This window comes from Pseudophryne corroboree, chromosome 5 (assembly GCF_028390025.1).
Source record: "Pseudophryne corroboree isolate aPseCor3 chromosome 5, aPseCor3.hap2, whole genome shotgun sequence".
Taxonomy (NCBI): Eukaryota; Metazoa; Chordata; class Amphibia; order Anura; family Myobatrachidae; genus Pseudophryne; species Pseudophryne corroboree.
This window is the reverse complement of record NC_086448.1, coordinates 462273114-462290447: the sequence shown is the minus strand read 5'-3', so window position 1 is coordinate 462290447 and position 17334 is coordinate 462273114. Positions and strand designations below refer to the sequence as shown.

General features: G+C 46.4%; 1 protein-coding gene across 1 annotated transcript in view; it reads right to left on the bottom strand.

The window, feature by feature from the left end:
- Positions 1–17334, bottom strand: part of MYO10 (myosin X) — a 457089-nt gene that overhangs the window by 167583 nt on the left and 272172 nt on the right. The window contains exons 16-17 of the mRNA XM_063922946.1: positions 14915–14983; positions 9067–9149 (exon numbers count right to left, since the gene is read on the bottom strand). Coding sequence (XP_063779016.1) covers positions 9067–9149; positions 14915–14983 — 152 coding nt within the window. The remainder of the gene's footprint in view (positions 1–9066; positions 9150–14914; positions 14984–17334) is intronic.

The window sequence follows — 17334 nt, the reverse complement described above, 5'->3', positions numbered from 1 at the left end:
GATTTAGCAAAGGTAAGTTCTTACCATAAATCTCCTTTTCTGCAGCGGGGAACACTGTGATTCCACAGGGAATTACATTGGGATGTCCTAAAGCAGTTCCTCATGGGAGGGGACGCACTGTAGCGGGCACAAGAACCCGGCGTCCAAAGGAGGCATCCTGGGAGGCGGAAGTATCAAAGGCATAGAACCTTATGAACGTGTTCACTGAGGACCACATAGCCGCCTTGCACAATAGTTCAAGCGTCGCACCACGGCAGGCCGCCCAAGAAGGTCCAACAGACCGAGTAGAATGGGCTTTGATGGTAGCAGGAGATGAAAGGCCAGCCTGTACATAAACATGTGCAATCACCATTCAAATCCATCTGGCCAAGGTCTGCTTATTAGTAGACCAGCCACGTTTGTGAAAACCAAAAAGAACAAAGAGAGAATCAGATCTCCTAAGAGAAGCTGTTCTTTTCACATAAATACGGAGAGCCCGTACCACATCCAGAGACCGCTCTTTGGAGGATAAACCTGGAGAGGTAAAGGCCGGAACCACAATCTCTTAGTTAAGGTGGAAAGATGACACCATCTTATGCAGATAACCAGGGCGAGTTCTAAGAACTGCCCGGTCACGGTGAAAAATCTGAAAAGGTGACCGATAGGACAAGGCACCTAAGTCTGAAACCCGTCTAGCAGAGGCGATAGCCAGCAAAAACAGGACCTTAAGAGTAAGACATTTAAGGTCCACAGACTCAAGAGTTTCAAATGGCGACTCTTGTAAGGCGTCCAGAACAACCAACAAATCCCAAGGAGCCACAGGAGGAACATAGGGAGGATGAATCCGTAAAACACCCTGAGTGAATGTATGAACATCAGGCAGAGTTGCAATTTTTATCTGAAACCATATCGACAAGGCAGAAATATGAACCTTGAGGGATTCATGACGAAGGCCTAAGTCCAGGCCCTGTTGTAGGAAAGCCAAAAGATTGGCAGTACTGAACTTGAATGCATCATAATTCTTAGCAGCACACCATGTGAAGTAAGAATACCAGACCCTATAATAAATCCGAGCAGAAACCGGCTTACGGGCCTTCAACATACTTTGAATGACCGCCTCAGAAAACCCTTTGGCCCTCAGTACTGAAGCTTCAAGAACCACGCCGTCAAAGCCAGCTGGGCCAAATCCTGGTAGACACAAGGGCCCTTAACGAGGAGGTCTGGGTGCTGTGGAAGTAGAAGAGGGCGATCTATCGAGAGACCCTGCAGGTCTGAGAACCAATGCCTTCTGGGCCATGCTGGAGCGATTAGAAGTAGTATTCCTCCTTCCTGCTTGAACTTCCGTATTACCCTGGGCAGAAGTGACACCGGATGGAACACATACGGCATCTGAAAGTTCCATGGAATTGCCTGTGTGTCCACGAACGCTGCTTGAGGATCCCTTGTCCTTGCTCCGAAGACCGGAATCTTGTGATTGTGTCAAGACGCCATCAGGTCTACGTCTGGTACACCCCACTTGTCCACTAGGAGTTGAAAGACTTCCGGATGAAGGCTCCACTCTCCGGCGTGTACGTCCTGACGACTGAGGAAGTCTGCTTCGTAGTTGAGGACTCCCGGAATGAACACTGCCGATATGGCTGGCAGATGGCATTCCGCCCATTGAAAGATCTTTGGCACTTCCCTCATTGCCATGTAGCTTTGAGTGGCGCCATGATGATTTATGTACGCCACCGTGGTGGCGTTGTCTGACTGTACTTGAACAGGTCTGTTCTGTACCAGAGGCAGGGCTAGTGTCAATGCATAGAACACTGCCCACAGATTCCTCCCTGGTCCACCGACCCTGAAGAGAGTGTTGCTTTAACACCGCGCCCCAACCCTGCAGGCTGGCATCCGTCGTCAGAAGGACCCAGTTGGAGATCGAGAAGGGACGACCCCTGCTCAATTGCTGGTCCTGTAGCCACCAGGTCAGTGACAGACGAACTTCTGGAGATAAGGAGATCATATGAGTCCTGATCCGGTGAGGCAGGCCATCCCATTTGGAAAGAGTCAACCTCTGGAGAGGGCGGGAGTGAAATTGAGCGTACTCCACCATGTCGAAAGCCGACACCATGAGGCCCATTACTTGCATTGCCGAGTGTATCGACACACGTGGGCGGGATAGGAAGTATCTTATTTTGTCCTGAAGTTTCAGGACCTTCTCCGGAGACAAAAACAACCGCTGGTTGTGGGTGTCCAACAATGCCCCCAGGTGCACCATGCTCTGAGCAGGGACCAGGGAGGATTTCTTCCAGTTGATGAGCCACCCGTGGGCTTGTAGGAATTGGACCGTCAGTTCCAGATGACGAAGGAGAACCTCTGGTGAGTTCACCAGGATCAACAAGTCATCCAGATAAGGAAGGATCCTGATGCCCTGACGGCGGAGGAGAGCCGTCATGACCGCCATGACCTTGGTGACAATTCGTGGAGCCGTGGTCAGACCAAAAGGTAAGGCCTGGAATTGAAAATGTAGGTTACCAATAGCAAACCTCAGGTACTGCTGATGCAACACGGCAATAGGTATATGCAGGTAAGCATCCTGTATGTCCAGGGATACCATATAATCCTTGGGCTCCAAATCCAGAACAATAGAGCAAAGAGTTTCCATACGGAATTTGGAAACTTTCACAAATCTGTTCAAAGACTTGAGGTTTCTGAACTAGGAACAGCGTTGAATAGTACCCCCTGCCTCTCTGAGCCAGAGGCACCGGCACTATCACTGCTGTATCTAGGAGAGATTGTACCACCAAATGGAGAGTTTTTGCTTTTACCTAATCCGAAGGGATGTTTGTTGAGCAAAACTGGCGAGGAGGACGTTTCTTAAAAGAGATGGCGTATCAGTGAGTGACGACTTCCCGTACCCAGGCGTCTGAAGTGGACTGTAACCACACCTGGGCAAACCGTAGAAGTCGGCCTCCCACCCTGGGATGCCCCAGGGGGAGGCCCGACCCGTCATGCAGCAGGCTTGTCTGTTTTGGAAGCAGGCTGACAGGCAGCCCAGGCACGTTTAGGTTTGGGCTTAGTGGATTTGGAAGTGCAAGCTTGTTTCGGGTACACCTGACCCTTTACTTTACCTGGAGGTCGAAAGGAATGAATGGAAGTACTGTTAGCCTTCGGAGCAGTACTAGGCAGACAGGCAGTCTTAGCGGATGCTAAGTCAGCAATAATCTTGTTGAGATCTTCCCCAAAAAGTATGTTTCCCTTAAAGGGGGTCACCTCCAAGGTCTTTTTAGAGTCCAGATCTACAGACCAGGACCACAACCAGAGAATCCGGTGAGCGTGGATGGACGTAGTAGACGCTTTGGCCACCAGGACACCTGCATCATTTGCCGCCTCCTGAATATAAGGTGAGGCTGTAATAATATATGAAAGACATTGTCTAGCATTATCAGGAAAATCAGACGGTAGTTCCGCTTCAACTTCCTGAACCCAGGCTTCAATAGCTTTTACAGCCCAAGAAGCCGCAATAGTGGGCCTATGCACAGCTCCAGCAAGAGTGTAAATGGACTTCAAGCAACCCTCCACACGCTTATCCGTCGGTTCCTTCAGAGAGGTGACGGTAGTGCATAGTTGCCTACCCTCCCTCATTCTGCAGGAGACTCCCTGAAATAGCAGCAATCTCCCTCACTCTCTGAAAAGTCCAGCAATCTCCCTGATTGCACCTTACCCCCATTATGCAGCTGTTACATTCTTGGGGGGAAAATAAATCAGAGATGCATACATTCAAATGGGAACATCAGTGCCATTTCCCTGCATTGGTTATACAGCCCAATGATCCCTATGGCCACTTTCAGTATATGGAACCTCTTGTAAAACAAAATACACAAACAAATCCTGCAAAATATCAGTGTCTTTTCTTCAACAAGTAGATCTTACTAACTTTGGGCTCATTTACGTTTGGATGTAAGTCATTTTCATGACACGCCTCTCCTATGTAGTAGTACGCGTCCGCGCTGATAGGTGATGCTTTCACAATCTCCCTGAAATGCTTTTTCAAAAGTAGGCAAGTATGCGGTAGTGACAGGCAGAGCAGAGGACACCACCAGACGCGCGACTTGCGATTCCACCGGCGGCGGTGTTTCCCAATTTTTACTTAACTCTGGAGCGAGGGGATAACGAGCTACCATCTTTTTAGACAGGGTGAATTTCTTTCCTGGATATTCACAGGATTCTTGACGTATGTCAACCAAGTGGTCAGAATGGGGTAAAACTAATTTAGTAACCTTCTGACGCTTGAATTTATCTGGTTTCTTAGAGGTAGCTGGAGGCTCTTTGTCATCATCAATTTGAAAAATCAGCCTGATAGGCTCCAAGAGGCCAGGAACATCCACTTGTGTCAGAGATTTCCCATCAGAAGCATCTGCATCAGTGTCTGAAGGGTCAGTATAAGCGCCATCTTCATCGGATGAAGTATCCGAAACATGTGTGGATTGTGAGGAAGTAATGGCCCGTTTAGATGACCCCTAGGTCCTAGGCGGGCAAGGGTTAGGATTTTGCTTAGCCAAAGACTGATTTAATTGCTGTAACTCAGAGGACAGAGTATCTGCCCATGGCGGATTAACTGCAGGGACAATATGTGGCTGTAATGGACCAGGAGGTCCCATAGGGGGCGCAAGTCTAGTCACTAGCGTAGTCAGTAAATTATAGAAAGCAGCCCAATGTGGGTCTTGATGTACCCCCGTTGCTGCAGACTGACTGGGGGGATATAGAACCCCCAGTACCTGAACCCTCAGCTTCTATGTTTTCCTCCAAGCAATCCGTGGCGTCAGCACTGCATGGTGCAGGATCAGCCATGGATCTACCACAATGTTTAGCAGACATTGGTGGCCATTCCGAGTTGTTCACTCGCTGCTGATTTTCGCAGTGCAGCGATTAAGAAAAAAAACGGCAAAAATGCGCATGCGCTAAGTACTTTCACACAAAACTTTGTAGATTTACACAAGCTCGAGCGACGTTTTTTCATCGCTCGAGTGATCGTAGTGTGATTGACAGGAAGTGGGTGTTTCTGGGCGGAAACTGGCCGTTTTCAGGGAGTGTGCTAAAAAATGCAGGCGTGCCAGGTAAAAATGCAGGAGTGGCTGGGGATTCGGGGGAGTGGAAGGCCGGACACAGGGCGTGTTTGTGACGTCAAACCAGGAACTAAAAGGACTGAGTAGATCACAGTCTAGGAGTAGGTCTGGAGCTACTCAGAAACTGCAGCAAATTATTTAGTAGCAGTTCTGCGAATCTTTCGTTCGCTATTTTGCTAAGCTAAGATACACTCCCAGAGGGCGGCGGCCTAGCGTTTGCAATGCTGCTAAAAGCAACTCGGAATGAGGGCCATTATTTGTAAGCGTAACCTTGGGGCGTAATAGTACAATATAAGCAGACAAATTACCTGACAAAAATAACCCTGTATAGTGTGACTGCAAGCAGAGCACAAACAGAGGATTTATTTTAAGAGTTATGTGGTGACTGTAAAACACAGAGAAAAATACCAAAGTAGTATATCCTGTGAAACACTATATTATATGAGAACCCTGATGCACTTAGCCCCGCTCAGGGTACAGAATATAGGGATAGCAATATGAGTGAGATACACGGAATAGAGATCACACAGCAGCTATAGGCACACACACAGTCACATGTACAATGCGGAAATTATTACAAACAACAATAAAACTGCACTGGACTAGCAATTCTAAGTAACTGTACTACCAAGTAAAGCTATGTAGGTATATAGATATAACAATGCACAGTAAAGACTGGATGTATATCACAGGGTACTTGTACTAAATATCCCTGTAGTAATGCACTTGTTCTTAACTAACACTGTCTAAATGACATGTAGAATACTTAAGTGTCCTGTAAATGCACAGCGCTGATGATGCAGGCGGCTTTACAGAGGACACATTGCCCAGCAGTCTCAGAATCAGCTCAGCATGTGTGTAATGGCGCCCAAACGCTGACAGGGAGTGAAGGAGACAGAGAGATGCAGCTCCAGGGCGGGAACATTTGCAGTAAATGGCTCCTGGGTCTGGGGGATGGGCTACAGGTCAGAGCCTTATCCCCTTGCTGGACTTCACCACCGGGTACTGTGGGGCCTATTTAAACAGATTTTTATGGAATCCGACCTGTGCCCCTTGCCCTGGTGGTCTAGTGGGGTCCCTGTACGGCCACAGTGTCCACGCCAGCATGCGCGGACCGTCTCTTAGAGACCACAACGGATCGTGGTTTTCAGCGGGTCCCGCCTGGGAGACCCTCTTACCTCCTCCATATGATGCGGCCACGCGATCCTGGAGAGCAGCAGCAAGTGTGTGTGCCCTGAAGAAACCAGAGCCCTCCGCTGTAAGTACCCGGCAACCAGGGAGCGGGAGTATACAGCGCCGCTGGGGGAGGTGAGGGAGCCGCAGTACGATATGTCAGCATGACATATTGCACTTCTAAGTGCCTGTGCTGCAGCCCTTGAAGTCTTCTATCTTCTGAAAAGCTCTTTTCAGGGCTGCCCTGTTAGCTGCCTGCACTGACTTACAAACTGAGCTCCAGCGCCTGGAGGCGGGGATATAGAGGAGGCGGCGCTATGCATTCTGTGAACAGTCAAAGCTTCTAGCCTGTTGGTGCCTCGGATCAAGATCCAACTCTACACCCCAAGGAAATTCCCTGTGGAATCACAGTGTACCCCACTGCAGAAAAATAAAAATAACTGTGAACCTTGGCAGAGACATATAGCACTGCAGGTGGGGGAGATGTAACATATGCAGTGAGATATAGATGTGAGAGGGACGTGTGCAAACCAGGATTTGTGGGCTACATGCAAAATCAGACAGTATTTCTCTTGCATGCAAAAATAATAAATGTATTTGCACCCCTTGCACTGCAACATGGTTTGCTCCAGACACAAATTTACTTGCTCTTTATGTTTTGCCAATGGTGAGAGAAGAAAGGAAGGCTCTTGTGTGGGCGCACTCTTAGTTAGTTGAAATAAATTTCAATGAATTTTAATTAATCAAGAATGATAATAAAATATAACTTTTATTAAGAATACATTAAAAATTCTAGTGATTACCCATTGGAGAGCATAGGATCCAAAGTAAATGCGGTGAGAGATAAAATAAGTATTAAATTGAAAAATATAGAAATGTTCTGGTCCTGTCTCACAGAAATGTGATAAGAAAGGCTGTAGACACTTCAGAGTTCTACACCCATTTCAACCCGACCAGTACAGAGAATCTGTATTGATAAGACCAACATGTGGTCAGTTTAGTCAATTTATATCAATTTTCGACAGGTCAGGAAGTAATTAGTGAGACATAAAACAATTCATGGCGGTCACCAAACTAATGCACAAATGTATAATGTTTTTTTAATTTTTAATTTTTATGTTTTGCTCAAGACTCAGAATCAAACTCTATATGTGATGTATAAATTGGGCATTGTTGCAGTTTGACACTTTTTGCTTCAGATGTATAGTAAACAAAAAATCATATTTGCAGAACAAGCCCCCAAAAGGTGCTCCTACAAGGCTTCTCAACTTATTATCTTTATTGTTACATTTTATTTATAGCCACAAGTGGTTCGCAGCACCGTACATACAGCACACATTATACAATACAGGGTAAACATGACTTCACATTACAGTAAACAAAACTAAAATGGAGAACAAATAATAATTAGCACCACAAATCTCAATGCACAATACAGCTGGGATGTAAGGTAAGTGAAGAAGTAATTGGCATAGTACTAGAGGAGTGCAGCCCTTGGGAGAGACAAATGGCTACGATTGAGGGGAGATGCGGGTTAGACGGTCGATGGGTAGGTGAGGGCTGTAGTAGAAGTGCGAGAGTAGAGGGCTGGGAGGGAAGAGGACCCAGCTCCAAGGAGCTTACAATCTAGGGGAAGAAGGTAGACAGATGACAAGCAAGGGAGGGCAGGAGGTGGGGAGAGCGACCTTGAGACATGGTTATGTGGTGAAAGGGTACGCTTTGCTGAACAGGTGGGTTTTCAGTGCCTGTTTGAAGCTTTGAGTAGGGAGTGTGATAGTGTGAAGGAGCTTGATCCAGTGAAGGGGGCAGCATGAATGAAATCTTGGATTTGAGTGTGAGATGCAGTGACCAGGGTAGATGAGAGGCGATGGTCACTGGCTGGCCAGAGAGGTAAAGGAGTATGTAGGGAGACGAGATTGGAGATTTGGAGAGCAGTAGCGTTAGAGAAGGCCTTGTTTATGGGGGCGAGCAGTTTGAAGAGGACTCTGTAGGGGAAGGGGAGCCAGTGCAGGTTTTGGCAAAGGGGAGTGGCAGATTTGGAGCGGTGGGAGAGGAAGATGACTCTAGCTGTAGTGTTGAGAACAGATTGGAGGGGAGCAAAGTGTCACATTGGTGTGGAGCAGAGGGTCCTCTACTATTGTGCTAGACTGGGAGTGTGCAGTGGGCTGTTATGTGTGATACGATGCCCAAGGCCACAGTCCCAGTCTATCACTTTACATGGAAGTGCACAGCCAGAAGTTTCACAAGTAAAAAACTGCTGGCCAACTCCGCATCATTTCAGGGACTGGAGCTCAGTGTGGAGGCACTATGGGCAAAATAAAAGAAGTGAGTGATATTATGTCACTTTCAGCATTCTAGGTGTCCCTAAACCTTGGTGTCCAGCGGCGTATCTGTAATGGGTGCAGTGTATGCAGTGTACAAAAGCCCCCTGGTTCAGGGGGGGCCCACATTGCACATGCTGTACCTATTTCTTCAATTTACCTCTCCGGAGTCCAGCACTGGCAGCGCTGCAAAATCACTGGGAAAATGGCACAGCGCCAGAGTCTACTAACAAACACGCACAAATAAGCTGCCGGCTAGAGAGAAGGGGGCCTGGACAAAGACTGCTCACAGGTTCCCTCCTCTCTTACTATGCCCCTGTTGGTGCCCTAATATAAAAGTGATTTATCTGTTAAGAACATTAGATTTTGTATCAGGTTTACCGCATTTGCTATACTGTTTTCAACTGTGGTCTATTTTATTTTCTAAAACATTAAAAATCCCCCTAATGAGAATTTCCGTAGATGCATGTATGTGTAGGTCTTCTTACCTGCTTTCACGCAACAGATTGAGAAGGTCATCTCTGAAAGTGTCTCTGTTCTTCTCCAGGCTACCTCTGACATCGTAAAGGACCTTGTAATGTGAACAGAAGCCATCAATGTAAAGCTAGATGACATATCTAAATGTCAGATTACTGTGAAATCTATTTCTCTATCGTCCTAAGTGGATGCTGGGGTTCCTGAAAGGACCATGGGGAATAGCGGCTCCGCAGGAGACAGGGCACAAAAGTAAAGCTTTTACAGGTCAGGTGGTGTGTACTGGCTCCTCCCCCTATGACCCTCCTCCAGACTCCAGTTAGATTTTTGTGCCCGGCCGAGAAGGGTGCAATTCTAGGTGGCTCTCATAAAGAGCTGCTTAGAGAGTTTAGCTTAGGTTTTTTATTTTACAGTGATTCCTGCTGGCAACAGGATCACTGCAACGAGGGACAGAGGGGAGAAGAAGTGAACTCACCTGCGTGCAGGATGGATTGGCTTCTTGGCTACTGGACATGAAGCTCCAGAGGGACGATCACAGGTACAGCCTGGATGGTCACCGGAGCCACGCCGCCGGCCCCCTCACAGATGCTGAAGCAAGAAGAGGTCCAGAATCGGCGGCTGAAGACTCCTGCAGTCTTCTTAAGGTAGCGCACAGCACTGCAGCTGTGCGCCATTTTCCTCTCAGCACACTTCACACGGCAGTCACTGAGGGTGCAGGGCGCTGGGGGGGGGGCGCCCTGGGAGGCAAATGAAAACCTTTAAAAAGGCTAAAAATACCTCACATATAGCCCCAGAGGCTATATGGAGATATTTACCCCTGCCTAAATGTACTAAATAGCGGGAGACGAGCCCGCCGAAAAAGGGGCGGGGCCTATCTCCTCAGCACACGGCGCCATTTTCTGTCACAGCTCCGCTGGTCAGGAAGGCTCCCAGGTCTCTCCCCTGCACTGCACTACAGAAACAGGGTATAACAGAGAGGGGGGGCAAAATAAATGGCAATATATTAATATAAAAGCAGCTATAAGGGAGCACTTAATCATAAGGCTATCCCTGTCATATATAGCGCTTTTTGGTGTGTGCTGGCAGACTCTCCCTCTGTCTCCCCAAAGGGCTAGTGGGTCCTGTCTTCGTATAGAGCATTCCCTGTGTGTCTGCTGTGTGTCGGTACGTGTGTGTCGACATGTATGAGGACGTTATTGGTGTGGAGGCGGAGCAATTGCCAAATATGAGGATGTCACCTCCTAGGGGGTCGACACCAGAATGGATGCCTTTATTTGTGGAATTACGGGATAGCATCAACTCGCTTAAGCAGTCGTTTGCCGACATGAGGCGGCCGGACACTCAATTAGTGCCTGTCCAGGCGCCTCAAACACCGTCAGGGGCTGTAAAACGCCCCTTGCCTCAGTCGGTCGACACAGACCCAGACACAGGCACTGATTCCGGTGGTGAAGGTGACGAATCAACCGTATTTTCCAGTAGGGCCACACGTTATATGATTTTGGCAATAAAGGAGATGTTACATTTAGCTGATACTACAGGTACCACTAAACAGGGTATTATGTGGGGTGTGAAAAAACTACCAGTAGTTTTTACCGAATCAGAAGAATTAAATGACGTGTGTGATGAAGCGTGGGGTGCCCCGATAAAAAACTGCTAATTTCAAAGAAGTTATTGGCTTTATACCCTTTCCCGCCAGAGGTTAGGGAGCGCTGGGAAACACCTCCTAGGGTGGACAAAGCGCTAACACGCTTATCAAAACAAGTGGCGTTACCCTCTCCTGAGACGGCCGCACTTAAAGATCCATCAGATAGGAGGATGGAAAATATCCAAAAAGGTATATACACACATGCAGGTGTTATACTACGACCAGCTATTGCGACTGCCTGGATGTGCAGTGCTGGGGTAGTTTGGTCAGAGTCCCTGATCGAAAATATTGATACCCTGGACAGGGACAATATTTTACTGTCGTTAGAACAAATAAAGGATGCATTTCTTTATATGCGTGATGCACAGAGAGATATCTGCACACTGGCATCACGGGTAAGTGCTATGTCCATTTCGGCCAGAAGAGCTTTATGGACACGACAGTGGACAGGCGATGCGTAGAGGAGTTATTTGGGGTCGGTCTATCGGATTTGGTGGCCACGGCTACGGCCGGGAAATCCACCTTTCTACCTCAAGTCACTCCCCAACAGAAAAAGGCACCGACCTTTCAACCGCAGCCCTTTCGTTCCTTTAAAAATAAGAGAGCAAAGGGCTATTCATATCTGCCACGAGGCAGAGGACGAGGGAAGAGACAGCAACAGGCAGCTCCTTCCCAGGAACAGAAGCCCTCCCCGGCTTCTACAAAAGCCTCAGCATGACGCTGGGGCTTCGCAAGCGGACTCGGGGGCGGTAGGCGGTCGTCTCAAGAATTACAGCGCGCAGTGGGCTCACTCGCAGGTAAATCCCTGGATCCTGCAGATAATATCTCAGGGGTACAGGTTGAAATTAGAGACAGAGCCACCTCGCCGTTTCCTGAAGTCTGCTTTACCAACGTCCCCCTCAGAAAGGGAGACGGTTTTGGAAGCCATTCACAAGCTGTATTCTCAGCAGGTGATAGTCAAGGTACCTCTTCTACAACAAGGGAAGGGGTATTATTCCACTCTTTTTGTGGTACCGAAGCCGGATGGCTCGGTAAGGCCTATTCTAAATCTGAAGTCCTTGAACCTGTACATAAAGAAGTTCAAGTTCAAGATGGAGTCACTCAGAGCAGTGATAGCGAACCTGGAAGAAGGGGACTTTATGGTATCCTTGGACATCAAGGATGCGTATCTCCACGTTCCAATTACCCCTCACACCAGGGGTACCTCAGGTTCGTTGTACAAAACTGTCACTATCAGTTTCAGACGCTGCCGTTTGGTTTGTCCACGGCACCTCGGGTCTTTACAAAGGTAATGGCCGAGATAATATTTCTTCTTCGAAGAAAAGGCGTATTAATTATCCCATACTTGGACGATCTCCTAATAAGGGCAAGGTCCAGAGAACAGCTAGAGATGGGTTTAGCACTATCTCAAGAGGTGCTAAAGCAGCACGGATGGATTCTGAATATTCCAAAATCCCAATTAATGCCGACAACTCGTCTGCTGTTCCTGGGGATGATTCTGGACACAGTTCAGAAAAAGGTTTTTCTTCCCGAAGAAAAAGCCAAGGAGTTATCTGACCTGGTCAGGAACCTCCTAAAACCAGGAAAGGTGTCTGTACATCAATGCACAAGAGTCCTGGGAAAAAATGGTAGCTTCTTACGAAGCAATCCCTTTCGGCAGATTCCATGCAAAGGGATCTGTTGGACAAATGGTCAGGGTCGCATCTTCAGATGCACCTGCGGATAACCCTGTCGCCGAGGACAAGGGTATCCCTTCTGTGGTGGTTGCAGGAGGCTCATCTATTGGAGGGCCGCAGATTCGGCATGCAGGATTGGATCCTGGTGACCACGGATGCCAGCCTGAGAGGCTGGGGAGCAGTCACACAGGGAAGAAATTTCCAGGGAGTGTGGTCGAGCCTGAAAAAGTCTCTTCACATAAGCATTCTGGAACTAAGAGCAATCTACAATGCTCTAAGCCAGGCGGAACCTCTGCTTAAAGGAAGACCGGTGTTGATCCAGTCGGACAACATCACGGCAGTCGCCCATGTAAACAGACAGGGCGGCACAAGAAGCAGGAGGGCAATGGCAGAAGCTGCCAGGATCCTTCGCTGGGCGGAGAATCACGTGATAGCACTGTCAGCAGTATTCATCCCGGGCGTGGACAACTGGGAAGCAGACTTCCTCAGCAGACACGACCTTCACCCGGGAGAGTGGGGACTTCATCCAGAAGTTTTCCACATGCTATTAAACCGTTGGGTAAAACCAATGGTGGACATGATGGCGTCTCGCCTCAACAAAACACTGGACAGGTATTGCGCCAGGTCAAGAGATCCGCAGGCAATAGCTGTGGACGCGCTGGTAACACCTTGGGTGTACCAGTCGGTATATGTGTTTCCTCCTCTGCCTCTCATACCAAAGGTATTGAGGATTATACGGCAAAGAGGAGTAAGACTAGTGGCTCCGGATTGGCCAAGAAGGACTTGGTACCCGGAACTTCAAGAGATGGTCACGGACGATCCGTGGCCTCTACTTCTGAGAAGGGACCTGCTTCAGCAGGGTCCTTGTCTTTTTCAAGACTTACCGCGGCTGCGTTTGACGGCATGGCGTTTGAATGCCAGATCCTAAAAGGAAAAGGCATTCCAGAAGAAGTCATTCCTACCTTGATAAAGGCAAGGAAGGAAGTCACCGCGAAGCATTATCGCCGTATTTGGCGAAAATATGTTGCGTGGTGCGAGCAGCGGAGTGCTCCGATGGAGGAATTTCAACTGGGTCGTTTTCCTACATTTCCTGCAATCAGGATTGTCTATGGGTCTCAAATTGGGATCTATTAAGGTTCAAATTTCGGCCCTATCAATATTCTTCCAAAAAGAATTGGCCTCAGTCCCTGAGGTCCAGATTTTTATCAAAGGAGTACTGCATATACAGCCTCCTGTGGTGCCTAAGGTGGCACCGTGGGATCTAAATGTAGTTTTAGATTTCCTCAAATCCAATTGGTTTGAACCACTAAAGAATGTGGATTTGAAATATCTCACATGGAAAGTGACTATGTTACTGGCCCTGGCTTCGGCCGGGAGAGTATCTGAACTGGCGGCTTTGTTTTATAAAAGCCCTTATTTAATTTTCCATTCGACATAGGGCAGAGCTGCGGACGCGCCCGCATTTTCTCCCTAAGGTGGTATCAGCGTTTCACCTGAACCAGCCTATTGTAGTGCCTGCGGCTACAGACGACTTGAAGGACTCCAAGTTGTTGGACGTTGTCAGAGCCTTAAAAATATACATTTAAAGGACGGCTGGAGTCAGAAAATCTGACTCGCTGTTTATACTGTATGCACCCAACAAGTTGGGTGCACCTGCTTCTAAGCAGTCGATTGCTCGTTGGATTTGTAACAAAATTCAACTTGTACATTCTGTGGCAGGCCTGCCACAGCCTAAATCTGTTAAGGCCCATTCCGCAAGGAAGGTGGGCTCATCTTGGGCGGCTGCCCGAGGGGTCTCGGCATTACAACTCTGCCGAGCAGCTACGTGGTCAGGGGAGAACACGTTTGTAAATTTTTACAAATTTGATACCCTGGCAAAGGAGGACCTGGAGTTCTCTCATTCGGTGCTGCAGAGTCATCCGCACTCTCCCGCCCGTTTGGGAGCTTTGGTATAATCCCCATGGTCCTTTCAGGAACCCCAGCATCCACTTAGGACGATAGAGAAAATAAGAATTTACTTACCGATAATTCTATTTCTCGGAGTCCGTAGTGGATGCTGGGCGCCCATCCCAAGTGCGGATTATCTGCAATACTTGTACATAGTTATTGTTAACTAATTCGGGTTATTGTTTAGGAAGCCATCTTTCAGAGGCTCCTCTGTTATCATACTGTTAACTGGGTTTAGATCACAAGTTGTACGGTGTGATTGGTGTGGCTGGTATGAGTCTTACCCGGGATTCAAAATCCTCCCTTATTGTGTACGCTCGTCCGGGCACAGTACCTAACTGGAGTCTGGAGGAGGGTCATAGGGGGAGGAGCCAGTACACACCACCTGACCTGTAAAAGCTTTACTTTTGTGCCCTGTCTCCTGCGGAGCCGCTATTCCCCATGGTCCTTTCAGGAACCCCAGCATCCACTACGGACTCCGAGAAATAGAATTATCGGTAAGTAAATTCTTATTATCCAGTGTAAGATCACATGTAAGTCATCACTTTAACAGACATTTGTGCATTTCAGAAAAAAGACATAAGGCAAGGTTACCTCTCCAGCATAGTGTTTTACACCAAAATTATGGACAGCAACTCTTGGCTTGACATAAAAGGAGTTGTTCTGGAAATAGAATATATGAGACATTTAATAAGAATTAACTAAAAACACAGTTACAGAGGAATACTATGTAGGGGACAGTGGAGTAAGCTCACCACCCCCTGAATCTAGGCAACTGTACATGGTAGTTGTCATGTGACTATACATTTAGGAAGCACCTGTCATTTCTATCTGGCTGTGATGGAGAGAAGCACATGGCAAAATGGTGTGTGTGTTTTTTTCACAAGAAACCGTATTTTGCTTTTCAAAGTACATTTTGTAAATGTCAGGTATAAAGGTATAATGACTGTTATGTCAAAGCAAATTTATTCAGATCTAAAAGTATTTATCATTGATGTTGGTGATTTGCCAGTGTATAAAACCATGTGAAAGATTAGCCTGAATTACTAAAAGGTGTGCCATGGGGTAAACTGAGTCCGTTTTAAATTGATGGCGACTAAGTAAATGCAAGATTTTTCAGACGAATCCAGCGGAGCAGTGGCAAAGAAACCCACTTTTGTATTTAAGGGAAATTATGTGCCATTTTTCCCACAAAGGGGGAGAGTTATCAAAGCTTGGAGAGAGATAAAGTGCAAACCAATCAGCTCCTGTCATTTTCAAACACAGTCTGTAACATGGTAGTTAGAAAATGATTTGTTCTTACTTTATCTCTTTACATTTTGATAAATCTCCCCCAAAGTGAATTGCAGGAGAAGTTACCTCAAACTCAAAAGGCTGAAGGAATGTCAAGGAGGGAACAACACTTCATATTTTTTTGAAGTGTTGATGGGTGGAATATAAAATAGTTGTTGAAATGCCGAACAGGTAATGTATCATAATTGTTTCATTGTTGAATGCTAAACTTTATTTGGTTGGTTTGTCTTTTAATGTTTCCTTTAAGAAAAGTAATAAGACTATTTGGAAAAGAGAAAGGCATTAATAAATATATATTTTTTAATTATCCTCATTGTCAAACTTGAAAATGTAAATTGGTCAGTTTACCCCCCAGATGGCTCAATTTACCCATTAGCCCTAATGTGGGGCAAGTAGAGCCACAAGACCACTTTTTTTCTAAAATAATTATTTTGCCATAAATGCATTATTATCCCGTCAATCAAAATTGTTATCATTTTGATTGACGGGACATCCTGACATAACAGTAGATGTTTTTGTTTTACTTCTGTCTAATTTTTCTTGCCTGGGGGACAGCATAAAGTAAAAATTGGCTCATCTTAACCCACTACTTAACTATGATATAATACATCTAGTGCCTCTTCTTTTTTTATTAATAGTTATTCACCATTGAATTTGAAAATTAAATAGGGAAGACAGTTGCACAATTTGCTTTGGTTGCCCAACTTTGTAGTCTTTGATTAAGTAAAGTCATGAAGTCATAATTTCATGTTGTCTATTTCCTACATATTCCACACCACAATACATTTCCCCTAAACATTTAGCTAAATTATGCCCAAGTCAGACACACCTGTGTTTGATATAACATGCTGCTACTGTGGTCTAAGTTTATAACCTTTGGAAATTAAACTAAAAACAAATCAACTGAAACTTAAGAAAATAATAAATACTTATACATTTAAAATCCTATACACTTATAAGAAATAGCACCTGCTGAATAAAAATAGAATATATTTCTTCTTATAGAGCAATAGAACAAATAGAGCTTGCACTCTAATGGGCCCTACACACTACGTGATATCACTGAAAGATATGAACGATATCGCTCATTAATGAACGAGATATCGTTCATATCTTTCAGTGTGTAGGCACCAGCGAGCGATGAACGATGCGCAGCCCCGCGCTCATTCATCGTTGGTGCAGGGTCGCTTATACATGCATGCCAATATGGACAATCTCGTCCATATTAGCATGCAGTGCTATGGAGCCGGGTGACGGGGGGGGGGGAGTGAAGAAACTTCACTCCCCCTGTCACCTCCCCCCCCCCGCCGGCCGTATCGGCCATCGAGCACCTCGGCGGCCAATCGCCAGGTGTGTAGGCCCCTTAAGCTTCTTAAATGTGTGATAAACTTAGTTCAAATCGTAATCTGAAATCTCTCAAAGGCACCAAATATAATCGCATTTATTTATTCAAATATATAATATAAAATTACAATACTAGTTCTGAGTTTAGGACTTATTCTTTATGATCAGTTTCTGATATTTGACCTGTATGTCTTCAGTACACAAAAACAATGCTGAGTCGATATAAAACAGTATTATTAGATCTAATCACAAATTAGGCAATACAGGTTGAGTATCCCATATCCAAATATTCCGAAATACGGAATATTCCGAAATACGGAATTTTTTGAGTGAGAGTGCGATAGTGAAACCTTTGTTTTTTGATGCTCAATGTACAC